Consider the following 27,902-nt stretch of genomic DNA (forward strand, 5'->3'; position numbering starts at 1 on the left):
AGACTCTAAGGGATTATTCGGGTCTCTAAAGGAATATTGTTTGCAATAGGAGGTCCTTATAGTATAGTCCCTAAATGTAGGGATTAAAATACTAAAAACTTATTGTTTATTCTGTTGGAGTATTGTGGCTGTTGATAAAAACTGAAAAGCTATCTCTACCTTTAGAAGAGAAAGTTCAAAGAAAAAGAAGAAAAGATAAAGAGAAGTTGTTGTGTAGCATTTACCAAAAAGAGAAGGCATTCTCACGTGGGTGAGATTGTTCCTCACTCAAAATCAACAATGAGCCAATTCTTTGAGTCCTTATAAGTTATATACAATCCTAACGTTTGAGGATCTTTTTAAGGTATCGGGTGAATTCCTATATATTGAGATACTTTGAGAATTTATATTCCGACCTATTGAAAACCTTTTCTGTCTATATTTAAAGGTTGTACAGTTGTAAAAACTCCATTTAAGATCCCATTAGAGATACTCTAAAAGTCTAATGTACTTAGTAGATTCGTAACATTTTCGGACAATTGTCGAGTACCAATCGGTATTTAAGTGTCTTATTCAGCAAACATACACAATTAATCACTAACTAGAATCTTTCCTAGAACAACAATTCTTGTCCAACACACACAAATCGATTCCCACGCATGGATTCCCAATCGTATCAAAAGGAGAGAGGGAGACCAGTCACCTGCAAAAGCATGAGAGCCCTTGATCTGTCGGCTTCCTACTGAGATGGATAGACAGATTATAGAAAGAAAGAGCTTAAGTCCCATCGTGTAATTACAATTCTTCCTTTGAGATTCATCAACTCTTCTGACATCTTCTTCTACTTCTAGTGACTGTTTTGCCTTCGCCCATCGCACTCTCACTTTTCCATGCAAAAACCAACACTGTCAGCCTCAAACTTGCACAATGTGGGAAGCAAAGCTGACAACTTTTTTTTTTTATTTCCCAGCAGGCCTCTGCAAGTCCTGCCACTAAAGATCATGATTTTGAATTTTGATAAATATTTGGGAAGTATTTTCTTTACTTTCTCTATCCTTTTTGTCATCGATGCAGTTCGAGAAAAAGTGAAATAAAAAGCAAAGAAAAAACCTTTAGCCAGTACTTTTTTGTTCTAATTAAAAAGCCACATTTTCCTCTGTTTTTCTTCATTTTTCACTTGTGGGTTTTCTTATTTACTTCCAATTGCTCTCCTCTGAACTTTCATGGCTTCTTTGCCTCTTTTCCTTGTTGTGTTTCTTGTTTTGGGAGGGGGGTTGATTTCAGGGCAGCAAAACTCAGATGGGATTATGGAAAGGGAGGAGCTTTTGGGACTTTTTGAAGTTTTGGGTGGCCTTCTGGAGGACCCCAGCTGGGCCCAAGAGCACCCACAGCCATGTGATGAGACTCCATGGCCTGGTATTCAATGTGAAATTGGTGATGAAAATCCTCCAAGTTTTCATGTCACAAAGATTCACATTGGCCCTGATATTCTCACCCCTCCTTGCAAATCCTCTGCTTCCCTTTCAAGTTCCCTCCTCAAATTACCCTACTTGAAAACCCTCTCAATTTTCAATTGCTTTTTAACTACACCGGTCACTCTCTCTCCATCACTATTTGGTGCATTGTCTTCCTTGGAAACCCTAGCCCTTGTTTCCAATCCAGCTCTCTCAGGAGAAATCCCCCCAGAATTGTCAAAAATTACAAACTTAAGGGTCCTCAGCCTCTCACAGAACAACCTACTAGGAAACATCCCTAGGGAAATTGGTGGGCTGGTGAGACTAGAGCAGCTTGACCTAAGCTACAACAACCTAAGTGGTGAAATCCCACAGGAAATTGGAGGGTTGGGGAGTTTGACAATCTTGGATTTGAGCTGGAATGTTCTAGAAGGTCAGGTGCCTAGCTCTGTAGGGCAGCTTCAAGTCCTCCAAAAGATTGATATGAGCTGCAACATGCTCAGAGGATTGATCCCTCCAAATGTAGGGCAGCTCAAGAGGTTGGTGTTGTTTGATCTGAGTCATAACTTGATCAATGGGCCAATCCCAGAAACCCTTTCAGGTTTGGAGAATTTAGAGTATTGGGTAGCTGATAAAAACCCAATCAATTCAGAAATTCCTCAGTTTGTAGGGAAACTTAAGAATCTCATATCTCTGAGCTTTTCAGGGTGTGGGTTGATTGGCAAATTACCCAACTCCCTATCTTCCTTGAAAAATCTCAGTTCCCTCTCCCTAGACAACAACAGTCTCAATGGGACAGTCCCTACAAGTTTAGGGACACTCCCAAAATTGGATCAGCTGAATCTGAGCAACAACCAGCTGAGTGGGGCCCTGTCACTTCCAGAGGATTTCATTGGGAGGCTTGGGAAGAGGTTGGATGTGAGAGGAAATAATGGGCTGTGTGCAATCAATCCATTGTACAAGAAGGGGGGCATCTCTGCAAATCTGATAAGTGCCCCTGTTTGTTTGAATGCAAGTGGAGCAACAAATGACACGGCCTTGGCCGGTGAAGACAAAGAACCAAAAGTGTCCGAGAGAATGAAGCCATTTGGTCAGTACCCTGTTGAGAACAATAGTTCCGGTTCTCCATCGAATTCAAATGCAAAGATGGTTTCTTTTGGTTTTGTTGTGTGTTTCTTGTGCCTCTTGTTGTAAAAACCCACTTCGTTTTTGTTCAATTTTAAGGCAACTTGATGAACTTGTTTTGATTTGAATTAGCTCATTGATAAAACTATCCAAAATTTGCATAATGCGTAATTTGTCCGCATCAAATGCATCTCCTCGTAAATTAATGTAGTTTAAAGTAAAATATTGCCTTTGAGGAAAAACAAAAGATCAAAATAAAGTTTGTCACACATGACTTTTTGTAGCCTATTTTCTTTTTGGATTTTACTGGACTTTATGGTATTTACCATCGAAAGCCGATCAGTCCTGCATGGATGAGAAAAGAAAAGAAGAAAAGCCGATGAGTGTTTGTCAACTTTGTCTAGTCTCAGGTCTCACCACTGAGAGCTGCCTATAATCTGTATATGCTGCAGGCGTTTGCTAAGGAAGCAAAGAGATGCCTTGATTATTTAACGGGATGAGGATTCTCTCTCTTCTTCTTTCCATTCTCTTTCATACCATTCTTTCACATTTTTTATTTTATCCTTCTTTTTTTATAAAAAAAATTAATATAAGATGTTGACGTAGCTTAATCGTGACCGTTCAAATAGGAGAAGAGGAAATATAAAAAAAAAAAAAAAAGAGAGAGAAACGCAAAATAATATACATCGGGTTACAATGGAACTTTGTAATGCAGTTGGGCCCGAATCTGAAAATTATAAGCAATTAAGAAAGGCTTCCCTTTTCTTTTGATAAATTTTGATTAAACATCCAAATCCAAAATCCAAATGTTTAAAATTGTCCAAAAGCTGCAGATATATTCCCTTCCTTATGCAGCTCCTTGTTTCTCATACATGCATCAAAGAAATTAATAAGAACAAGTGGAAAAAAGGAAACAAAAATAGTTCAGTACATGAACCTAATGTGGGCCCACAAAAGAAGAAGAAAATTAATGGTAATTAGAATGATCATCAATGAAATCAATGCAATCTCAAATTCTGATAGTACAGCTGCACAATCATCATCCTAATTAGCAATACTTTTCTTTTAATTAAGGAATAATAATATTATTAGACATGTTTAATCCCACATCCAAAAAATAATAATTTGCCAATGTACTTCTCCACCCCTTAATTTTGTAAAGCAAAATTCTTTTTAGTTACTAATCACATCCTTACGCTGAAAATTTATTTATATTACATTGTGATCAAAATTTGCATAAAATAGAGAATCAAGTTCACTTAATTTAAATCAACGGAAATTGCTTAAAATGCAATTTACGGACGAAAAACCAACCAAAACATGACTTAGGCACACAATTAAACACTTGACGCAAAATAAACACAGTGACGTTTTAAAATTATACGTTGACACCCCTTATTAAGATAAGAGGGTGTCGGGTGTCGTTGATTATTAACCCAGGATAATATTAGGACATTAAATGGGATGAGCATGGAGGAATGATAGATTTGACAATTGCTCTCGCCTTGAGAAACCAAATCCACTCACGTTTCTTCATTTTCTTATCTGGATGCTTACCTCTTTTGTCTTCACCCCTTCCCCATCATTGTTTAATGATTTTTTCTCGAATCACTCCTGTCACTCTGTTTGTTAGCTGAAAAATTGTATATAAGTATCCAAGTGGGACCTTGAGTGTTCATTTTTCTCTCTTTTCTCTTTAGGCACCCTCTTCTGCAGCTCCTCTTTGTTCCTGCAATCAAAAAAGGTGTGTTCTTTGCACTCTTTGATGATTTGTTTAGATTATTTGGTTGAATTTCGACTTGGGTTTTGATCAAAATCATGTATGATGTAATGAAAATGAAATCTTTTCTGATTGTTGTATCGAAATCAATGTTTTTCTTTCTTTTTTGCCAATCATGTGTTTGATTTTTTTTTCTTCTGAAGTGATATGGTAGAATTTGAGACATGAGTGCAACAAAGTTTGATTTTTTGAATCCGATATTGTCTTTGGATTGTTGGGTTATTGTTAGATTTGTTCAAGCTTAATCCTGATTTTTTTTAGACTAATCAGAAGTTTAATGAACATAACAAGCCCCATCAGTCTAGTCTCAGGATATGGATCGCTAGTCATAGCTTATGAGTTTGATCGTTCATAGCCCTACTGCTTTACATCTGTTATTGTAAATGCTTGGGATACCGTCACCTTGGCTTCCCGTTAAATGTAAGTTCCTCTCCAATTTAAGATGTCCCCAGAATGTATTGAAACTGGGGATCAAACCCTGCCGTTAAAATTTCGAGACTTGGAAACTTGGAAGCCACCGGTTTCCGGCTTGACTAGTGCGGGCTTTGGGTTTAAGGGAAATAAGGAATGACGATCCATCCGAGAGTTGATAACTCAAAGCCCAATTATGCAGGGTTTTTTTTTTTCTTAGTCTCCTTTACTAGGTTGCTTTTGTTGGTTCATAGTTTCTATAACTTCAAAATTAGGATTACTTTTTCGGTCAATTGCTTGATTCTCTGAATTCGAAAGAATCCGACATAACATGATATTCAACTGATTTTCATTCACTAATACTGCAGAGATAGCATAAACAAATTGCAGAGATGGAGATAACCAATGTTTCTGAGTATGAAGCAATTGCGAAGGAGAAATTGCCAAAGATGGTTTATGACTACTATGCATCAGGTGCGGAAGATGAATGGACTCTCAAGGAGAACGAACGCGCATTTTCGCGGATTTTGTAAGCCTTATCTTGCTTTTGGGTTTGGCCAATCATCTCAAAAGTAGTTCTTTTTGTTTTTTGATTTTTTCAGGTTAGATTTCATTCATCATAAGAAAATTTTCAATTGAAGCTATGTACTGAACTTGTGTATTTCTGTTCAGATTTCGACCTCGTATTCTTGTAGATGTAAGCAAGATAGACTTGAGAACAACTGTTTTGGGCTTCAATATTTCGATGCCAATTATGATTGCGCCTACAGCCATGCAGAAGATGGCTCATCCTGAAGGTATAAACCCCTTTTGTAAAAGGGTACTCTTCTGTGACATGCAACTATATACGTTGCAACATTTATAATTCAAACAGCAATTGGAATTACCATCAATATCTTTCAGTTTTTGAATCGGCTCAAAGCTCGTTAAAGTTTCTCTTTGTCAAGTTTTTCTTATTAAGCAGAGATTGGTTAAATTTAATTTGTAATTCTCAATCAGGAGAGTTTGCAACGGCAAGAGCAGCGTCTGCAGCTGACACAATTATGGTATGGCTTAGAACCATCCAGTTATTTTTCTAAAACTGAATTCTGTTTTCCTATAACAGTTTCTTTAATATTAGATTGTATCAACAATTTCAACTTATGTATGCAATTTTGGTTGTTGTAGACACTGTCGTCTTGGTCCACTTCCAGTGTCGAAGAGGTTGCCTCAACAGGACCTGGCATTCGCTTTTTCCAACTCTATGTGAGTTTAAAATTTATCCCTCTATTTTTTTCTGCGACTTTCTTTCTTATTCTTTTATTTTCTATTTGGCTAAATTCACTCATTTAACATGCGGTGTTAGATAAGCTCTAGTGCTGAGAGAAATTTGTTTCAGGAAGAAATTTAATTCACGTAACGTTTTTGTTGAAAGCTTGGTTACAATTTAACATACTAAACTTGTTCCTCAAACAGACTTCCTAATAATTTCAAGGTGACTTTAAAAGTTTAAGAGAGTTCTTTGTCCTCCAATTAAGTGACCTCTGTCTCTAATTCGCTATATAGAAGTTAATTAAGGCCTGAAACAAATATTTACTTTCAAGGTTCTCATTTGTCATGTGTTGTTAATCTTATCAGTGATTGATGTGCTTCTTTTTAGGTGTACAAAGACAGAAATATGGTTGCACAGCTTGTAAAAAGAGCTGAGAGGGCCGGTTTTAAGGCAATAGTTCTTACTGTGGACACTCCGAGGCTTGGACGCCGAGAGGCTGATATTAAGAACAGGTGGGCATTGATTCAAGAATGGTATTTGTAAAACTAAGAAAGATAGTTACTAGAAACATTTAGGTTGTTTCATTGCGAATTGAAATCTCATTTAAGGTCTTCAACAGATTTGTATTGCCACCAAACTTAACATTGAAGAACTTTGAGGATTTGGTTCTCGGAAAGATGGATAAGGTGGGTGACTAACCAATAAGACTTTCAATATCAGACAAATACAGGTAACTTCATTTTAACGCATACATTTCTTAATTTTTTGGTGGTCAAATTTTAGACCAATGATTCTGGACTTGCATCATATGTTGCTGGACAAACTGACCAGTCTCTCAGCTGGAAGGTAAGATGGTTGCTTCAATATATGATTATTCAAACAATAAATCTGAAGTAAGATTTCACACGGTTTTCTTCGCCACATTCACAGGATATACAGTGGCTTCAGACAATCACCAAATTACCAATTCTGGTTAAGGGTGTAATTACTGCTGAGGATGGTAAGCAACCATATCCCTTACTCCGCGTTCCAATAGAAATCCAACTCCCCAGCTTGGTCTATTATTGAAAGTTTATGACAAATTAATTATATATGTGCTGAAAACTGTAGCACGACTAGCCATACAATATGGAGCTGCAGGAATTATCGTCTCCAACCATGGAGCTCGTCAACTTGATTATCTCCCTGCAACTATTATGGCTCTGGAAGAGGTACATTTGCTTCATATATTCTGCTTTTTTCAATTTGTTAAATGCTTCCGAGTGTTCTAAAATTGTTGAGTATTCTCTTCAACAGTTCATATTCTTGAAACTTTAGTCATTCTAAATTCCTAGTCACTTTCTTTGGTGTATAGAGCTGTAACTTGTAATTTTCTGAAATTATGGTTTTGTTGTAACGGCTTATAGGTCGTCCAAGCTGCACAAGGCCAAATTCCTGTGTTTATGGATGGTGGAGTAAGGCGAGGAACAGATGTTTTTAAAGCTCTGGCTCTTGGTGCATCCGGCGTATTTGTGAGTAAAGCTTATGTTACTTGACACTAAATAAGATACTGCAACTGTAATTCATTCAGTTGCCTTCAGCCTTTAATATCTGTTTATATTAAAGCAACGAATCTAAAACAATGCCCTTAACCTACAAGCTCTAATCTGATACTTAAGAACCTCAATTTTGCTTATAAGTATTTATTCATTTTGTTTTTGTATTCCCTATGTTCAAATTTCAGATTGGTAGACCGGTGGTGTTCTCATTAGCGGCAGATGGCGAGGCTGGTGTAAGGAAAGTTCTTCAAATGCTTCGTGACGAATTTGAGCTAACCATGGCATTAAGTGGTTGCCGTTCGCTGAAGGAGATCACACGCAACCACATTGTAACTGAATGGGATCGTCCTCGTGTTGCACCTAGATTATAAGAAGGCTGCGATTCTTTTTCGCGGATTGATACGATGAACTACTAAAAGTTTCCTGTCTTGAACGTTTAGGAAAATAATATTTGAGAACTCAAACTTCTGTATTCTTTCAGAAAAATATATCTGAGAACTCAACGTCTGTATTGGGGATCAAATGGTAGTCAATAAAGAGCTTCTACTTGGTTATCTTCAAGCCAATATTAATTGGTTTAAATTCTGCTCCTGAACCGAATCTATCATGCTTGGTCATGTGTTTTATTTCTCTGCTTCCACATGACACCGTGTGATTAGTTTCAGTTCTTTGCTTCCACATGACATTGCATGGTTGATTTGAGATTTCCCGTCATTAACATGAAATATCCTGTCATTAACATTTGAGTTGCATGTAAGTTTGTCTACTTTCCTCTTCTTTTTGCCGTGATGGTATTATAAGTAAAAAAGGAGAGACATATAGTAAGAATCCCTTATTTGAATGCTGGTGGTAGGAAGCTAAGAATCCCCATTACCATGTAACTTAACAAAAACTGCCAGGAAACTACCCAAGCAATTTCGTGCGAAAGACACCCATTTCCATCTTTTCTTTAGCTCCAATACCATTTGACCATTTTTTTTTCATTTAGCTTATAAGGAAAGATTTTTCAATGTTAGGCCAAAATTGACATGATCTTGTTCAAGACGATAGGTCAAATTACAACTACATATATGCAACATCCATCTTTGATTGTTAAAAAAAGCGTTGGAGGGTGTCAAGTCTCCACACAAAAATCTGTAGAATATAAGTTTCACGTCGGGAATTTGAGAAAATAAAATACTATATATAAGTGTATGACTTCATTCTTATTAACACCGAACTATTTTGTGATAAAATTCAACACCTAGCTAGTAATAAGTGGTTAAGTTGGAACAATGTCAGTGTAGTTAGGGGTGACAAAATAAAATCTAACTTATATTCATCGTTACATTACTACTTAGTACTTACGTCAAGGCCTTTATATAAAAACATGTTAATTGTGCTTATTTTCTTATTTGGTTATCATCCAGCGAAATTAGTGAACCATTTGAAATTGGTATAGCTTTTGAATTTTTCAAAACATGTACTCCAATAGTTGATTTATTTGTATCAACGAAAAAAGGTTTATTTGCCATAATGTAGGTAATCTTCTCTCCCGCATCAACAAAAGAACAAAAAAGTCATGTCATAATTCGATAGCAAAATAACACCATATGGCAACAAAGACCTAAATCAACAAAAAACAACCAACATATGATGTCTCCCACATGATGATTTGAAGTGCTTAAAATGAAACAATTTACAAAAAGCTCTCATAAATCGATGATCAACCTCTAAGCAAAAACAAAAAAATACCAATCAGATTAATTCAAAAAAATACCAATCAGATTAATTAAGTGGCCATAAATAATACATTCTAGTGCCATTCCTAGTGATGGTATGGAGATGTTGCTTGAGTCCGATGCTTTCTCTTCTGCAAAAACCTTTGGAGTGATTTCTTCATAGACATACCAGCAACGGGGCTACACAGTGGAGACATCACATTTGGTGAAGGTGGTTCTGCTGATCCACTTGGAGGAGTAAAGAGACTATTCACCCCTTCCTCCATTTCTTTGTTTGCAAGAAAAAGGATGGATCTGGGCTGCAAAACCCCAACAAATGAATTTAATAATTTATTAGTAATTATTTCTTCATATGATTAATATCCATTTGGTTGGTAGATTCTCTTAAACTTCAAAAGAAGGAGAACGTGGATCAAATTGGAATGTTATATATATTCGGAAAAACAAGCATGTGTCATGTGTGGTGTAACTATTCATTTCATATTAGGATTTTCTTTATAGGCTTTCAGATTAGGGTTAGAGGTATTAGTTGATTTGCCCTTAAACTTGTACACAGATGCTAATTTTCCCTCAAAACTTTACAATGAGTTCAAATCTACGAACAACAGTTGAATATAAAAAGAAGTTAAACGGAGAAATCTTTATACGAGCAACGAGCCATAATAATTAAGAATCTAAGAAAAAGTAGAGTACTTAATAAACAAACACACGACGTACCTGAAGCTCTGTAACATCACAAACGCACACCATTCCGTTGTAGAAAATGGTCAGCCGCTGCTGTTGTTCTTGTTGCTGGGTTTCATTAGGGTTAGGGAAGCGTGAATCAGCAGAAGGATGATGAAGCTCCAGATTGCTGTTTCTCATGGTAATTTAGGGTTTGGAACTCAAATTATCAAAAAACCAAGAAAGACCAAGAGACTGAAGGATGATGATGAAGATTGAAGAGAGAACAAACGAAGATTTGGAGTAGGTTTATATATGAAACTGTCATATGCATGTCGAATAAGAAGGTCCCCACATAAATGTGACTAGAAACGCTCCTAACACGAATCGCACGCACTTTTTACACCAACATAGTGTTTAGCGGCGAAAAAGATTCCCTTTTCATTTAAACACGCGTATCATGATTCTTAAACTTGGTTTTTTCTTTCTTTTCTTATTTTTTGAATTAAACTGTATTTTACACCACATGATTTGGGATCATTTATAAATAAGCCACAAAATTTCAGATTCCAAATATTGACCAAGTGATTTTTGAATTGAACCAATTTAACCTCTCTGTCAATTTTAGAGTCTCTTTAAATTGTGCTTCAAATGTGACACATACTATGCCACGTCAACACTTAACTCTAATTAGATGGTGAAATTGGTAAAGAGGTTAAATTGGTGCAATTTAGAAATTACGAGTGTAATATCTGGAAATTGAAATCCAATAGATCTAAAATCAATCAAACAATGGATATAAATGAATATATGATATGTCTCTCCCACACGATGATTTGAAGCGCTTAGAATTAACTAATTTACAAAAAGCTCACCTCGATCGATCGATCACCCTCTAACCGAAAACAAAAATACCAATCAAATTAATTAATTGGCCACAAATAATAAATTCAAGTGCCTTAATTCCTAGCGATGGTATGGAGATGTTGCTTGAGTCCGATGCTTTCTCTTCTGCAAAAACCTTTGGAGTGATCTCTTCATTGACACACCAGCAACGGTGCTACACAGCGGAGACACCACATTTGGTGAAGGTGGTTCTGATGATCCACTTGGAGGAGTAAATGGACTCTTTACCCTTTCTTCCATTCCTTTGTTCGCAAGAAAAAGGATGGATCTGGCCTGCAAAATCCCAACAAATCAATTTAATAATTTATTAGAGGATAATTATTTCATTATAATATGACTAATAGTTATTAGCGTTGGTAAACCATCTTAAACATTAAAAGGAGAACGTGGAACAAAATGGTTATATATATTTGGAAAAACAAGCATGTGTCATGTGCGGTCTTAGAACTTTTAAATCATATTTGGATTAATTAGGTCAAACATATAGTTCTGTTCTTTATTTGTACTAATGGGGGAGGGCGGAATGCATCTTTAAATAAAAATGTGAAAATTTGTGACCAAAGGCATGGAACGAAATCAAAGTGTTTGTAAAAATTACATAATTCAAATCATGAACTGTTTTCTGGGAAATGGAGAGTCAACACTGGCAACACTACAGAGTACAGACACAGCTCACTACAGCACTTTTATCTCTGCAATTCTAAACCTACTTTGATCTTTCTATATTTCATTTGCAATAAACTCCTAGATTATGAACGACAGTTGTTGAATAAAATTGAAACTTAACCAGAGAAATCTAAATGCACGAAACTGATCTTCTTGTGTTTTTAGGTTACAGAATAAGAAACAAAGAATTAAACAAACTCATGACATACCTGAAGCTCTGTAACATCTCGAACGCACATCATTCCGTTGTAAAATATGGTCAGCTGCTGCTGCTGCTGCTGGTGTTCTTGTTGCTGGGTTTCATTAGAACCTGGAGAATATAACTGAAGCTCCAAATTGCAGTTCCTCCTCATGTTGGTTTAGGGTTTAGACTCAAAATTATCAAAAAAACCCAGAGACTGAAGAAGGATGAAGAATGAAGATCCAAGAGAATTGAAGATGAATTGTGAGTTCTGGAGAATGATATGAATATATGGCTTTATATATACCTTACACTTTAAACCATAATAGTATACGTATTTTAAACGTGGTTTTAAAAATTGCTCTGCTGCTGCCACCGTTTATTTTCCGTGTGCAGTTTTTTCTTTTAAAACTCTTTCTTCGTTTTTTCTGAATTTTACACCGCTTTTTTTTTTCACTCACGTGCTCGGAGTCGGCACCACCTTTCTCCATCAGCAACAGCTTGCCTTTCCATTTAAAAAAAAAAATATTTTAATCATTTTGTGCAAAATTACAAGAAATTAACTTGGCCCATCAATGATTGAGTGGAGTTTTTCCTTAATTTACTTCGTCACCAATTCACGCAATTTCACTGATGATTGGAATTATTAATAATCTCTATTAATTAATAAAATATTCTTTGTCAACTAAAAGATTAAAAGATGGTGAAAAGATAAATTAGTCTTCTATGACAAAAAAAAAAAATGATGGGCAATAATGTAATTTTACAGGTCCAAATTTTACTGCTTTTTATTGAAGCCTCACCTACAAATGATGTTAAAATACCTCCAATATTAGAAAAAAAAAATAAACAAAAACCTTCCACTCCCCCCACCTTCTCTCTCCCCCTCTCTCATTCTCATTTTCTAAAAAAATATGTCTATACACAAAAAATGTGTAGGCAAATACTGGTATTAAATAAAAATAAAAATAAAACAAAGCAATAGTAAATTTTTACTGTTTTGTCAACAAGCGATCAATAGACAATAACCTTTAAATTTAAAAGGGGTTTACTTTAGAAATAGATGGCCTTTTTCAACTCTAAAGTTAGCGGGGGCATCATCTTTAAGTAATCTCCTTTTTTTTCTTTTCAATTGGTACCGTTTGGTACGTGCCGTCCCATGTTTGATGCGCCTAAAAACTGTGGAACGGGTTGTCCCATGGGACGAAATTTGGCTGATTTTTCGTTCCACCTCTTCCCCCTGAAACGACCCGTTCCACATTCGTGGAACACAAATTTATAACATTTTATGACAAAATTTCTTCTTATCTTTTTCAATATTTACATCATCTATTCCGTTCTGTTCCGTCCCGTATGCGTACCAAACGGTACCAAAGGGACCAGTTGGGGACTTTGCCTCGATAGTTTACTCTTTTAGGGGCCGAAAAGACTCACATAAGTATGTTAGCCTCCCCTTGACCACCATCGTGCGATTCACTAGCAATAAGAATCGAACCAAAGACATGTCGTGGGGAATACGGGCCTGAAATTTGTCCTCAACCACTGAAGCAGCCTGTAATGATTATCTCTTAATCCTTAATTAATTAGCAATATTATCTACAAATACCAAAATCTGAAGAAAATAGAACAAAGACTTGGTCTTTGGGGCGAACCCTAGTATAAATTATATTAGGAGAAATTAAGTTATCATCCTTATTTCTTCTATTGCACTGATTAAAATCTTATTTCTTTTTCATTTTTTATCAAGGTCCCTAGCTTTTAATGAATGTCATTATTTCATTTATAAATTATTTACATATCAACATAATTAAATTTTATTTCTAAAATATAGTGTTAGAAACATTACATTTGGTATATTTATATTTATGATTAAACTTTGTATCATATATTTCTATTTTTTGTTTGTACCATTTTTAACTGGCAACCCTTTTTTAATTTGTACCAATTTTCTTTTTAGTTTTAATTTGTACCCATATATTGTAACATCCCACATTGCACAGGGGAGTGGATCATGTAAGCCTTATATGTATATTCTCATCTTTACCCAACACGAGGCCTTTTGGGAGCTCAATGGCTTCGGGTTTCGTCATAACTCCGAAGTTAAGCGAGTTTCCGCGAGAGCAATCCCATGATAGGTAACCCACTGGGAAGTTCTCGTGTGAGTTCTCATAAACAAAACCGTGAGGGCGTGGTCAGGGCCCAAAGCGGACAATATCGTGCTATGATGGAGTCGAGCCAGGGATGTGGTGGGGACCCAGGCCGGGATGTGATAATTTGGCATCAGAGCCAATCCCTGACCGGAAGTGTCCATATGAGGACGTTGGGCCCCTAAGGGGGGTGGATTGTCACATCCCACATCGCTCAGGGGAGTGGATCTTGTAAGCCTTATATGTATATTCTCATCTCTACCCAATATGAGACCTTTTGAGAGCTCACTGACTTCGGGTTCGGTCGGAACTCCGAAGTTAAGCGAGTTCGCGTGAGAGCAATCCCATAATGGGTGACCCACTGGGAAGTTCTCGTGTGAGTTCCCAGAAACAAAACCGTGAGGGCGTGGTTGGGGCCCAAAGCGGACAATATCGTGCTACGGTGGAGATGAGCCCGGGATGTGGTGGGGGCCCGGGCCGGGATGTGACATATATTAATTTCATTTTGTGCCCACATTTTCTAAATTTTTATTTATACTCATAATTTATTTATAATGTACCCAATTTTCTTTATAAATGTACGACTTCGTTATATGTAAAATGTACCAACTTTTTTTTTTTTTTTTTTTTTTTTTGTAAATGCACCATTTTTTTAATGTAAAATGTACCCATTTTTTAATGTAGAATCTATTTATTTTTTATTTATAATGTATACATATTTATAATAAAATGTACCCTTTTTCAATTTTTTTGAACACTATGGGTACATTCGTTTGACATTTATTATTTCAAAGTTATATAGTTACATATTTTTATCTATTTATTCAATCAAATTTTTTGAGTATTTTCTTTTTTATATTTTTAATTTATATGCCATATAATATGGGATTTTAAATCCCATAACATGTCAAGTAATTAATATCAAACATATGGAAATATATATTAACAGCAATAATGAGGTGTATAAAGTCAAGGGACATTGATAAAAAATTGAATACCATTAAAGTTTTAGTCAAAGAATGTTGGTGGCTAGAGACCGAATCCAAAGTCTCCCTTTGTATTTCGTCAAATGTGAAGAAGGTAATGTCATGCCGTAGTGTGCCATGATAAAGATAAAAAGTTTATGTGCATGTTCTACATGATAAGAACTATTGACTACAATATACAATAATTGTGGAACGCATTGGTCTTCAATTATCTTTCTAATTTTATGCCTATCAAATTGTTTATGCTTTTTCTTCAATCCTAGCAATATCAAACAAAATTATTTAAAATAGAAATAGAAATTTTGTAAGTTACACCTGACGTGTCACATCTCGCCCCGGGTCCCTACCACATTCCAAGCTCGACTCTATCGTAGCACGATATTGTCCGCTTTGGATTCCCGACCACGTCCTCACAGTTTTATTTATGGGAACTCACACAAGAACTTCCCAGTGGGTCACCCATCATGGGATTGCTCTCGCGGGAACTCGCTTAATTTCGGAATTCCTATGGAATCCGAAGCTAGTGAGCTCCCAAAAGGCTTCGTGCTAAGTAGAGATGAGAATATACATATAAGGCTTAGAGGATCCACTCCCCTGGGCGATGTGAGATGTTACAATCCACCCCCTTAGGGACACGACGTCCTTGTCGTCACACTTCCGGCCAGGGATTGGCTCTGATACCAAATTGTCACATCTCGGCCCGGGCCCCCATCACATCCCTAGCTCGACTCCGCCATAGCACGATATTGTCCGCTTTGAGCCCCGACCACACCCTCACGGTTTTGTTTTTGGAAACTCACACGAGAACTTCTTAGTGGGTCACCCATCATGGGATTGCTCACGCACGAACTCGCTTAACTTCGGAGTTCCTACGGAATCCGAAGCCAGTGAGCTTCCAAAAGGCCTCATGCTAAATAGAGATGAGAATATACATATAAAGCTTATAGGATCCACTCCCCTAGGCGATTTGGGATGTTACATGGCGCACGTGATTGAAAAATCTGTAACTAGTGCATAATGCACGGTCTTCGCACCTATGTAAGTAACGCGTAGGGTGCCAGATTAAAAAAGTATTGATATCATATGACATGTGGTTTCAATTTACATAAAATATTTTAAGGTCACGTAGTGCTCGTGATAATAAAAATGTTTATCACATGCGCGTAAACACGTGTGAAAAGGCTAGTATAATTATATATTTGTTGACCCTACCATGACTGACCCGCACTTATGATATCCAGTGATTGTGTCTCCAAATTTACGATGTACAAAATCAAGCTCGTGATTCTGAATAAGGGCACACTTTTCTCTTTCTTGAATACTATATTTGTTATTTGTCTGTTTTTATTAAATAGTTTCAATTTTTTGAGATTTTCTAATATGCTATGGAGTACGTTATATACCAAGATATTTTATCATATTCTTGATTTATTCAAGGTTCAATTATTGTTATGGAGTATCTTATATACCAAGATATTTTAGCATTACATTCTTGATTTATTCAAGGTTCAATTATTAAATCTCACAACTAAACTTACACTTATATAGAATACATCCGAGCATAGAATTTTCGTTATTTTTAAGATACTTTTGTCCACCGCAACTTTAAGATACCAAAAAGTTAATATTAGTCAAAAGATAAAAATGAAAAAAAAAATATTCTACCCGTGATCATGTTGATGAGGAGAAGTAGTTGTGTTTACTAAAATGTCGTGATTCTTTTCCACTTTCCGCTTCAGCAATCGAAAAGCAGAACTACTACTGCTGTAACCGATTATTGGTAACAAGTTTTAATCACAAACTAAACAGATCTATGCAACTAAAATGACGAACATATATATCATGTGTTTCGCACTATCCCACCACCATCTCGACATCAGTATCAATTGCAGCGGGAATTTCGTTTCGTTAAAAATACGATTTGACATTACATATATTTTCACATGAATCTACGTACTAAAATTTGGAATGCATTTCTAGAAGAGGGTTTTAGGTTTAGGGTTTAGGGCAGGTACAGTATTATAAGACAACCAAACTTTCGAGGGATCAAGTTTTAGGGTTCCACATAAGATTTTGAGTTTGTGGAGACACAAATTAACCATATTTAATGATAGAAGGACATTCTTACCCTTGATGTCGTGAGCATAGCACAAAGTACTCCAAGGAACGTGGCATCTGTCTGCCTTTCCAGAGGGAGCGTGGCATATGTCTATCCCGTGGGTACAAGGCCTATAGGTCATTAACGTATCAAAGGTTCTTCGAGCCGATGATATGCCCTGCCACCCGGCCATACCTGTCAATGGTGGCTGGAAGTCAACTCTTAGGAGTCTCGTCTTGGGTGTCTAGCATGCGCTCCTACCAAGAGGGACCTCTGGGACTACTAGTAGGCAAGACTACAGAGACTGCTCACCATCACTGGCAAAACACTAAGGTCTGTCTAGTATGGTCTACAACCTCCCATCCCGACTGCCTATTAGGGGTCATGTCTATAATTAAATAACTAAGTCAAATGGGCAAAAAAACAAATCGCCACTTACTACTCAAAACTCCCTCAATTACATGGTTTCTCCCAAACTATCTATCTGACTTAGGAATTAGAGGCCCTTTGGCGGACGACCTCCCCTTTTTCTTGGGCATTTGTCATTTAAGCTAATGAGGTTTGTTATTTTGTAGGTTTGATTTCGTCTATCTAGACTTGTACGAAATCTGCATTCACATGGCCAACGCCCTCAAGGTTAGGCACCGAGGGAGAATAAAATGGCTAAATAAGTTACATGGATGAAGGTTGTGCGAAGAAATAAGAAGAAGAAGACTATTACCTAGCTAGGTCTTATATTTTTGGGTGTTTTAGATTTTGGCCCCTACAATTCGTGATTCCTAAATAAAAACCCATCTAAATATAAACGTCCAATAAAAACCCAAATTTAAAATCTGCGGCCACATCGATGCACTATTGACCTACTAATGCAATTTATTTACACACATGCCACTTTCCCAAATCCCTAAATTTATTCCAAATTAAAAGTTGTAGAAAAAGTGAAATAAAATATATAAACTGTTGTATTGCATTAATTGTATCCATATCATACCAAAAATTTACCTTTTTGTGATATACATATTTTGCATTAATTGGGAAGTAAATTAATTTGTTCCAATTATTAAAAAAAATTATACTAAATCCGTATTATATATTTTGAATCAAATAACACTTATCTAACTTGTAGGTAAATTATTTTTCATGTACTGTTAATATATTAGGCACGTTTTATTGTTGTATAAATATAGGTATGGCATAATATTTTTCAATATAATACATCAAATTATATTTCTTCTTGTTATGGGTAAATTATTCTCCATGTATTAGTGAAAAAAAGATATTTACACACGGGGTATAATTTTTTGTAGGTAAATTATTAGAAATTAATTCGTAGGTAGGTAAATTAATTTGTTCCAATTATATAATATATACACACACACACACACACTACACCTAGATTATATATATATATATATATATATATTTTTTTTTTTTGAGAAAACCTAGATTATATATTTTGAATCAAATAACATTTTTGTATACATGGTAGGTAAATTATTTTTCATGTATTATTACATATATTAGCCTATTAGGGACCTTTTTTGGTAAAAATATATAAAGTAATATGTATATGATTGTTTGTAGGTAAAAGATAAAATCAAAAGCATGATCCAATTCCTAAGTTTATGCAATATTTTGTTCTTGGTATACAATATTTTGCATCATTGGAAATGAACATTTCAAATAGTAGGTAGGTAAATTAATATGGTCTAATTATATAAATATAATTACACATACATAAATATATATGTATATATACACAGACACATTTTGAATCAAATAACATTTTTGTACATGGTAGGTAAATTACTTTTTTTTTATGTATTATTACACATATTAGGTTTTTTTTTTGTAAAAATATATATATGAACTCATAATGCCAGATACATAGAATTAAGCCACCAATTCTCATATTTGATATTAATATGCAATGAATTTTTTAAACATTAATGTCTTATTTTCCTTTTTGCAAAATCATTAACTCTCTCCTTACAATCCGCATAGAATTAATTGTGCACATCAAATATGCAATAGGGGTATTTTAGGCATCTAAAAAATGTAAAATGTGTAAAGTAATATGTAATTAATGAATTCACTTAGGTGGATCCTAGTCACTGGGTTTTTTTTTTAGTAAAAACATTATGTCAGGTTTTATATGGAAAATTTTAAATTTTAGGGGTTAAAGTAATATTTCCAGTATATTTTTCTTCGGAATCTATACTGGGCTATAGCCCACCCAAGCCAAGTCTAGATTCGTCCTGAAACTATGTTAATAAATGACAAACACATATGACATTATATCAACAGTAAGTGTTATAGACACAATCATATATTACGGGTTGTTACCTTTGTATCTACAGTCATGGGTTGTAACCTTCGTAACTAACTATACATGAAGTTGTCCAATATTATTGATATTCTCTTTGAGAATGGATACTACCGGGGTAATCTTACTTGATAGAATGGCGTTAGACTAAGCCAAGGTAGGTAGCCAAAAGAGAGAGAGATATATGTGTGTGTGTATATATATATATATTATATATGTGTGTGTGTGTGTGTGTGTGTGTGTGTATATATATATGTTGAATATAAGTCTCACATTGAAGAATTAAGGAAAAATAAGTGATTAAATTGGGACAATATTAAAGCAGTAGGAAGCGAGTCAGTTGTCTGTCTATCTGAATATCTAACTTTAAAAGCTTCAACCTTAAAGCCAAACTACAAGTTTAATAAAGAAAATAAAGAAAGTTGATGCTAACGGTTTCGTTAATAACACTTATACAATGAAATTTTTTTTTTAACCGCTATTGGGTGCATATTGAATGTTATATTTGAGGTTTTTTTTTTTTTTTTTTTTAATCACGAATGATCTTTGAAATTGATCATCACTATCAAGATGGTCCTTAAAATTGAAAATCAGTCAATGTAGTCCCTGAAAATATGTGTCGCAAATCAATATGGTCATTCCGTCACAATTCTATTAAAAATTCTGTTAAATACTGATATGATACATAAATAGACCCTATGAATCATTTTTTCTCACAAATAGTCCTCGAAATTGACTCATGACATCAAAATGGTCCTTGAAATTTACCCTCGAATCAAAATGGTCTCTGAAATTGAAAATTGATCAATGTAGTTCTGCAAGTAAGTATCTCAAATCAATGTAGTCATTCCGTCACAATCCTGTCAAAAATTCTGTTATATGCTGATGTGACACATAAATGGGTCACACAAGTCTAATTAAATTATAAAAATTACAAATAGGCTTAATAATTTAATAGTTAATAAAAAAAAAATTGTCAACCCAAAATCCCAGTCCTGCAATCACCTCCAATCCTAGTCCACATTTCTCAATCTCATTCGCTCTCTATTCTCTAAAAAGAATCTAATACATTCATCTTTACACACTTCGACACTCTTCACCTAATTGGACTTGAATCAAGATCACCTTTGGTGACGGCTTGGCCCATTGGCAACTATTATTGGGACATTACCGTTAACATTTAGGTGATTAACATCCTCACAACCTTAATCTTAGAGAGCTTGTTCGGCGCTTCCTTGGTGGTCTGGTGATGCAAAGAACGACAAGGTATGCCTTGAGATAATAAGGTTATAACCGTGGTGCATCCATTGTTGGTTGAAAACTATTTCCACATCCCCTCTGAGGCCTTGGTTAAGCCTTGTGCCTTTGAGAATTTATGGAAATGATCTCTCTTCAGAGTAGGCTCTACTATAAGAAAAAAAAATCATTGTGGAAAAAGGTATTTAGACAACTTTTTTCAATTAATTATTAAATTCACATCAGCACTTACCAAATTTTTTTACTTAATTGTGGCAGAATGATCATATTGATTTGCGACACCTATTTTCAATGACTATATTGATTGATTTTCAATTTCGGGGACCATATTGATGATCTGGGTCAATTTCAAGAACCATCTTGATGGTGTCAATTTCAGAGACCATTTTTGATAAAAACCTGTAAATCTTGTGGGACCTATTTATGTGTCACATCAACACTTAACAAAAAATTTAACAGAATTGTGACGGAATGACCATATTGATTTGCAATACCTATTTTCAGGGACTATATTAATTGATTTTTAATTTCAATGACCATCTTGATATTGGTGGTCAAATTCAAAGACCATTTATGATAAAAACTCTATATTTGATGAATAAATTTAACGAGTCTAATTTGTTACATGATTCCGAATTCTTACAACTTTGTATGGTTGGTAGAGTGTAACAACTCTTGGTAAAGTCTAAAAATGAAAAGGTTGTAGGTATATTTTCTGGTCAACCTTTTGGGCAGGTGGGTATGGACCATTCGTCGGCGGGGGTGCAGGTTTTCCAGCATTGGTGACCAATCATGGCGGTTCCGGTTTCTGGTCACCTAAGAAAAGGGCAACTTCCACTTGTTATTTTCAAGCACGTGATCAATGCCTCGATGAAACGAGCATGGTGCGCGCAGCCGGAACTCCTCGGCGGATATTTTTTCCTCACTGCATCCGTTTACACACCAAAGAATGGGGGCTCCGTATAAAATCGCCGACGTGGCATCATCATATTCCTCTGTACACATCAAGTTATTACAACTCGGATTTTCCCATGAAAATTGTGGAAGCTATTTTTTTAAGGGAATTTTAATGAAAAGCTCCTGGTATTGTTAATTTTAACGAATTTTAACGAAAAATCATATTTTTACACTAAAAAGTCAATTCTTGTACTATTCACTTTACTCTTTATTTCATCCTTATTGTTAAAACTCAAAGTTTTCAAGCCCGTTTAATTAGTTTTCCTATTTTTTTTAATGGCTTTTTAGCCAAATGGTCCACTAGATTGACATAATTCCTCATTTTTGTCATTAAGATTTAAAGTCAATAGAATTAGTCCCCGAGTTTATCCACTGTTGATCATTTTGGTAATTCCGTGAAAAATATCCATTGAATAAGGAAAATGACAAAAATACCCTCCATTTTTGTCAAATCATTTTGGTCCATTGTTATTAAATTGAGGGTGTTTTTGTTATTTTGGTCTTATTAACAGAGATTTTGTATAATGACCAAAATGATTGACGATGGTCTAACTCAGGGGTCAGTTATATTGATTGTAAATCTCAGGAATCAAAGTAAGAAATTATGTCAATCTCATAAACCATTCTAACTAAAATGTCTTTTTCAATTTCCATCATTTAAAATGACAGAAAAGAGAATATTTTTGTGGTGGGATTTAAAATTGGCATGGTTTGGCATATGTTTATAGGGCATGGCCGCAATGGGACCCGACATTAAAAATTACAATTATTTTTTGGTACGACTTAATTTAATGAATTAAAGGGCCTTTTGCTTAAACTTTAATTAATAATCTGCAGAAACTTGTTAATTTGTTTAATATATAAGATTAGAATATTTGACAACCATATTGTGTAACTAGAACGAGGAGTACGTGAATGGAATTGTTTTTAGTCACATTATTACCATAATATAAGATTTTCAACACTAGTTCAATTATGTATTCTACTCATTCTATTACGTGATGAGTGCTAGAGGCGGAACACTGAGCAGTATATGACAAGGACCTGACTTCTCTGCCTTCCCAGTTCTCATACATTCCCATATTCTCTTATTTGTGCGGGTACGGTTAAGCCACGTCAACATTTTATATTACTATTGCTTTTTGTCTTATTATCCTTATAAAAAAATTAAGGAGTAATTAGGTTTTCATCCTTATTTTTACTACTCTATTGATTAAAACCTTATTACTTTTCAATTTTTGATCAAGGTCCTTTGTATTAATAATATCATTAATTATTTCAATAATAAAATATTTTTTATTTATAAATATATTCATTTAATATTAAAAATGTTACAATTAGTATATTTATATTTATGGCTAAATTTTTTATCATAAATTTTTATTTTTAGTTTGTACCCATTTTTAATTTGCAACCCTTTTTTAATTTGTACCAATTTTCCTTTCAATTTTAATTTGTACCCATATATTAATTTCTTTTTGTGCCCATATTTTTTAAAGTTTTATTTGTATTGTACCCATATTTTTTTATTTATTTGTACCCATTTTTATTTTTGCTAAATGTGCCCATTTTGAAGAATGTACCCATGTTTTGATACAATAATTTTTTGGTTATTTTTTATGAATGTACCCATGTTTACACACACACACACAATAGTATATTTATATTTTAATATTTTTAATCCCACAAATTATGTTTTTTATTTAAAATATCATTAATATAAACAACTATAAATTTTAATTTTTAATTTAAAAAAGATAGTAACGTACATAGAAATAAATTATCAATTAATTTTAGGGACTTGGATCAAAAATTGAAAACCAACAAAGTTTCAGTCAAAGATTGTTCATAACTAGGGACCGCATCCAAAGTCTCCCAAAAATTAATATAAAATGTTGACGTGGCTTAACCGTGACCGCATAAAATAGGAGAGGATGTGAATGTATGAAAACTGGGAGAGCAGAGAAGCCAGGTCCATATGACAAAACATTGACAAGAGTAGAGAGAATACTATAGTTTACTTGTTTCTAGAGAAAGCCTAATCAGTTAATCATGCGGTGGTAGGAAGTTCCTTAGCTCAACCGAAACGAGTTGAAATGACAGCAATTTATGGGAGCCCGTATCGGCCTGGAGCTAGAACCGCAACAACCCGATGGTTGACGTTGGATACAATTAGCTTCAAAATCTGGTGCTTAATTATGTTAATTCTAAATTTCTTTGACCTTCGCCTCATCGTTAGCCAACTAATACATTGGTGAATGCATGCATGTTTAGTGGTGCATGCATGTATGTTAAGTCTCTAATTCATAATTTGCTTGTATTATTTTCTTCATTTGTGTACTAACTCGCACCACGAAGAATATAATTTATTAGTTAAAAGCAGCCCGCCTGAAAAAGCAGAGGATCCGAATACAATGTTTCTTTCTATTCACAATTGATACTCATTTCAAGCAAAGAAAAAACAAATGGATAGATATATTTATTTTAATTTTCATTAAACCTCGAGGTTTCCTTCAATAATTATAAGTGGAAATAATGATTATTTTAAGCCAAAAACACAACTAACATTCTTGTAGGACTCTTAAACTAAATATTAAACATAAATGAGCATCATAAAAAAGAGAAAGGGTGTGATCCTCGTGGCACTATGTGATTCTTAATTTAAGTGTTATTATATAAGCATATGTTAAAATTTAGGGCTCGTTTGAAAGTGCTTTTAAAATGACTGAAATTGTTTTTGATAAAAATATTTTTTAAACCAATATTCAGTAAAAATCCAATTAGATTATGTAAAATCACTTGATATGTTTTTGAAACCAAAATCAATTTCACCAAAGCGCTTTCAGTTATTTTAAAAATACTTCCAAACGAGCTCTTATATTTTATAAAATATTACTTAATAGTTGTATGTATTATGATTTTAGTACATTTGTAACACAACGTTGCTATGTGGTAGGTATACTGAAAATTTTCTAAATGTCATATACTATTTGGCTCCTTTACATGAGCCATTCATCGTTGCATGTCAACCACAATTTGACACTTATAGAAAATGAATCAGTAAAAATACTAAATGATAAGTTTATGAACACATATTAAACTGTAGTTTGCATATAAAGAGAAATAAATTCCGTACATACAAGCAACCAAATATTTTCATCACGAGAATAAACTCTTCTGCTTGAGTATTTCTTTTTGTTGTTTGTTGCTCTGAAGAATTAAGGCCCTTGATTTCTAAGGCATTTTAGGCTGCCCATAGCATGTGAAGTGGATTGGCCTTGATTTGATATCCCACAACTTGAATATCACTCAAAACTAAAAGTAGTTACCATTCCATCACATATAGAAACAAAATTACATGAAAAAATATAAAAAAATGAAAGACGAATCCGACGTTTTCGACAAGTAGTGTGAGTATGAAGCAGCTCATGTTCAGGAGGGAGCTGAACTAATCCAAAAAGCTAGGCAGATACAGAGAAACCAAACTTCTTTGCCACGATTTGTGTCCCAAACCGAGACATAAACAAGATTGCAGCCTAAGCTTTGAGCTTAACCTAAAACCTAACTGCAACCTAAGATAGAACATGCATTATTATGTCCCTTCCAAGGCCTTGCCTACCGGACCGACGTAGTTCCCACGAATCCAAACTTCAGGAAGAACAAAAATAAACAAGAATGACCGAATTCCGCTGCTTGCTTCCCATGTTAACATAGAGGACAAAGCGAGTCCTACCTTTTGGAGTCAACACCAAGGCCACTTAGCATCTCTCCATGTACAAAAACGATCCCTGCTGTTAGCTATACATCCTTGACCATTTCCTTCAAGTTGCAGATGCCGTTTATCTTCACCAAATCCAACAGCCGGACAGCATTGTAGTTTTCTATCACGTACCAAAGCTTCCTCCCTATATGCAGGGTTGGAGAACCTTGGATGTTGGACAAATGACACATTTTTCCACCACAGTTTGAAGGCCTGAGATAGAAATGGGAATAGAAAAACATCAGTTGATTCAATGTTTGACGGATACGCATCCTGCTGACATAATCTCAACTTGGACGAGTCAATTACATCTTGAATTAGTTCCTAAGTTTAGCAACTGCATTTAGTAACTGAGCTTACTGCAAGTAGTTACTCATGAAGGTTTTTTCTTTTAGTTAGATTACCAAGAACAAGTAAAGCAGTATCTAACTATACTTACATGCCAATAAATCCACACTGCAACTTTATGCGGCATCAACCAGAAAAACAGTGCGTGATCAGATGCCGAAGTTGAGGATACCCTTTTGGCTTTTAGGGTAGCTGTGAAATAATTGCCAAGGTTTGGGTGTTGAACCGAAATTGAAACAAATAGATCATCTTCGGGAGCATTTGCTCTGATACTCCAATTCCCCAACATATCCTGCAAATGTCATAAGCGGTTTCTCAAAAGAGTCAAATTCTTTTTGCTGCTTAGATTTTCGATTAAGTTAATATCTGCAGAATGAGCTAAGCATACAAACCATAAAAAATGCATTACTTTTCAGTAAAACTCAGTTAAAATGGTTGATCACTACAGTTTGTCAAGTCAATTAACCAGAGCTTTTAGAACACTTTTTTCCTATTGATGAGAATGGAATGTGTGAAATTCCTAAATTTTGACCAAGTACCAGCAAGAAAACATCCATCAGAAGCCAGGAATTACAACCCCGTTTTTTCGGGAATTCCAAAAACCGCTCCTAGCTTTCCTTATCCATCTGGCTTCAAAATGCATAACACGTTCCCTCTCCGGTCACAACACGGGAAGATCTTACTTCAATGTACCCTCAAAGATTCATTTTCTTTATTGTTTGCTACAATACATAACAATATGGTATGACATTTCCCATAACCAATGTTTCTTTCTGAAACCTCATATGCTTCCCCTTCATCTACTGGGCATCTAACCATCCGAATCAGGACGCTGTCTTTCCCATCAATAAACGCAACCACCAAACCACTGTTCTAAAAATCCCCGTCTAAGCGCTAGGCGGCTGACCACCGTCCCGATTAATGCTTAGGCGTTTGAAAATTAAGAAAAAGGCACCTAGACCGCATAGGCACCCGCCTAGCCCCCTTAGACCCTCCTAGGTTACGATATGACTCACTTAGAAAGAAAATAAATAACTTTAATTTTACATTTTATTTTTTCAATAAATTGTAACTTGTAAGAGACTTGTTGAATACTGAAATGAGCACACATTATATGCTTGTTCCCCATGTTTTCATTATGTTCTAATACTTAATATAAATGTCATTCTATTTTGTAGTTTATGATGATATTATATATATTTTTTAAGTATAAATAGACACTTACTTACACGAAATATAATAGATTTACTTAAGTCCGCCTAGTTCGCCTAGGCGCTAGGCTCCAGCTCATCGCCTGACTAGCACCTAGTGTCTTTTAGAACCTTGCACCAAATGAATGACGTAACATTTTAACAAGGCTATAAACGAATTCATCCATTTCAAAACAGAATCAGTTCAAATTAATCCCACTATGGCACATCAAATTACTACTAAAAACAGTAACATACCATGAAAGGGCTGACATGTAATGGTTTTGCCACTAAATCAGAATTTGGGTTGAACACAAATGTCACTCTTTCTCCCCATGGTGTGTTGGTTACCTAAATTCAGATATATATCAGCATTCAACAGTAGGGTCAGCAGCGAATACATAAATCCACACGCGTGTCAAACTGTGATTCGCAGGTAAGTTTTCCGATGTCTAATTAAACATAATCAAGCAGCAAAGTAAAAAAGCAAACCTCAGCAATGCACTTTTTCAAAAGCTGCTCACCAACATCATAACAGTAGTACAAGCTCAGTGGGTTCTGCTCATATCCCACGCTTTGCGGAATTGTCAAAAGCAAGCTGTTCATCAAACACCAAATTAATCAGCAAACGCAGAAATTATGAACTGTTTAATTAACCAAAAGCAAAACCCAAATGATAGTTAAGCTAATAATTACGTTCGGCCACCGGTGCCGGCAATTCGGCGAGCTTCGTCGGAGGAGAGGTGGTTGGGGAGGGGTTGCGGCGTGTGATCGAGGTCAATGAGCGCGTAGCGGACGGCATAGCGAAAAGAGTGGTGAACAGGACGGCGGCGCTCGTGCCAGACGGTGCCTTCGTAGAGGGAGGTGGAAGAGGAAGAGGCGCCGCGTGAAGAGAAACGGCGGAGGAGGGTGTGGAACGGGAGGAGGAGGGAGAGAGTGAGGGAAGTGAGAAAGGTGGAGAGGATTGAGCATAACAGATAGAATACCTCCATTGTCCCACGCGCCCTTTTTTCTCCGGATTTCTCCTTTATTTCCGTTCCACTGGATTAATTTGTCTGAAAATAATTATTTTTCTATTTTTTTTATTGGACGAATGTGACGAGACGTATTAACAATGGAATTGAATCTCAATCCACAAACACATCTTAGTTATTTCA

At 35.3% G+C, this 27,902-nt stretch overlaps 5 protein-coding genes across 8 annotated transcripts; 2 read left to right on the forward strand and 3 right to left on the reverse strand.

Annotated features, from left to right (window-relative positions):
• Nucleotides 1–684: 684 nt before the first annotated feature.
• Nucleotides 685–2,670, forward strand: LOC126621264 (receptor like protein 29-like). The gene has a single exon (XM_050289662.1). The coding sequence runs from the start codon at nucleotides 1,203–1,205 to the stop codon at nucleotides 2,625–2,627; it is 1,425 nt and encodes a 474-aa protein (XP_050145619.1). The 5' UTR covers nucleotides 685–1,202; the 3' UTR covers nucleotides 2,628–2,670.
• A 1,400-nt stretch (nucleotides 2,671–4,070) lies between these two features.
• Nucleotides 4,071–8,093, forward strand: LOC126624026 (glycolate oxidase 1). Of its 4 annotated transcripts, none has more exons than XM_050293022.1 (12): nucleotides 4,071–4,302; nucleotides 5,118–5,278; nucleotides 5,422–5,546; nucleotides 5,749–5,795; nucleotides 5,917–5,994; nucleotides 6,389–6,513; nucleotides 6,621–6,687; nucleotides 6,785–6,847; nucleotides 6,932–7,001; nucleotides 7,112–7,212; nucleotides 7,408–7,512; nucleotides 7,725–8,093. In XM_050293022.1, the coding sequence occupies exons 2-12, from the start codon at nucleotides 5,142–5,144 to the stop codon at nucleotides 7,908–7,910; spliced, it is 1,104 nt and encodes a 367-aa protein (XP_050148979.1). In that variant the 5' UTR covers nucleotides 4,071–4,302; nucleotides 5,118–5,141; the 3' UTR covers nucleotides 7,911–8,093. The 4 variants fall into 4 exon arrangements, with proteins under 4 accessions (XP_050148979.1, XP_050148981.1, XP_050148980.1 ...); XM_050293024.1 differs by having other exon boundaries at nucleotides 5,124–5,278; XM_050293023.1 differs by having other exon boundaries at nucleotides 4,072–4,302; nucleotides 5,140–5,278.
• Nucleotides 8,094–9,087: 994 nt separating this feature from the next.
• LOC126624789 (protein TIFY 5A-like) lies at nucleotides 9,088–10,550 on the reverse strand. The gene is made up of 2 exons (XM_050293898.1): nucleotides 9,978–10,550; nucleotides 9,088–9,559 (listed from the first exon to the last, which is right to left on the reverse strand). Exons 1-2 carry the CDS (start codon nucleotides 10,122–10,124, stop codon nucleotides 9,347–9,349), a joined length of 360 nt encoding a protein of 119 aa, XP_050149855.1. The 5' UTR covers nucleotides 10,125–10,550; the 3' UTR covers nucleotides 9,088–9,346.
• A 149-nt stretch (nucleotides 10,551–10,699) lies between these two features.
• Nucleotides 10,700–11,958, reverse strand: LOC126624791 (protein TIFY 5B-like). Its single transcript, XM_050293899.1, has 2 exons — nucleotides 11,705–11,958; nucleotides 10,700–11,102 (listed from the first exon to the last, which is right to left on the reverse strand). The coding sequence occupies exons 1-2, from the start codon at nucleotides 11,846–11,848 to the stop codon at nucleotides 10,890–10,892; spliced, it is 357 nt and encodes a 118-aa protein (XP_050149856.1). The 5' UTR covers nucleotides 11,849–11,958; the 3' UTR covers nucleotides 10,700–10,889.
• A 12,582-nt stretch (nucleotides 11,959–24,540) lies between these two features.
• On the reverse strand, nucleotides 24,541–27,771 carry LOC126624822 (uncharacterized). Its single transcript, XM_050293933.1, has 5 exons — nucleotides 27,442–27,771; nucleotides 27,238–27,343; nucleotides 27,004–27,096; nucleotides 25,647–25,847; nucleotides 24,541–25,420 (listed from the first exon to the last, which is right to left on the reverse strand). The coding sequence occupies exons 1-5, from the start codon at nucleotides 27,735–27,737 to the stop codon at nucleotides 25,190–25,192; spliced, it is 927 nt and encodes a 308-aa protein (XP_050149890.1). The 5' UTR covers nucleotides 27,738–27,771; the 3' UTR covers nucleotides 24,541–25,189.
• Nucleotides 27,772–27,902: the final 131 nt, after the last annotated feature.

Source organism: Malus sylvestris, chromosome 5 (assembly GCF_916048215.2).
Source record: "Malus sylvestris chromosome 5, drMalSylv7.2, whole genome shotgun sequence".
In the NCBI taxonomy this organism is placed as follows: Eukaryota; Viridiplantae; Streptophyta; class Magnoliopsida; order Rosales; family Rosaceae; genus Malus; species Malus sylvestris.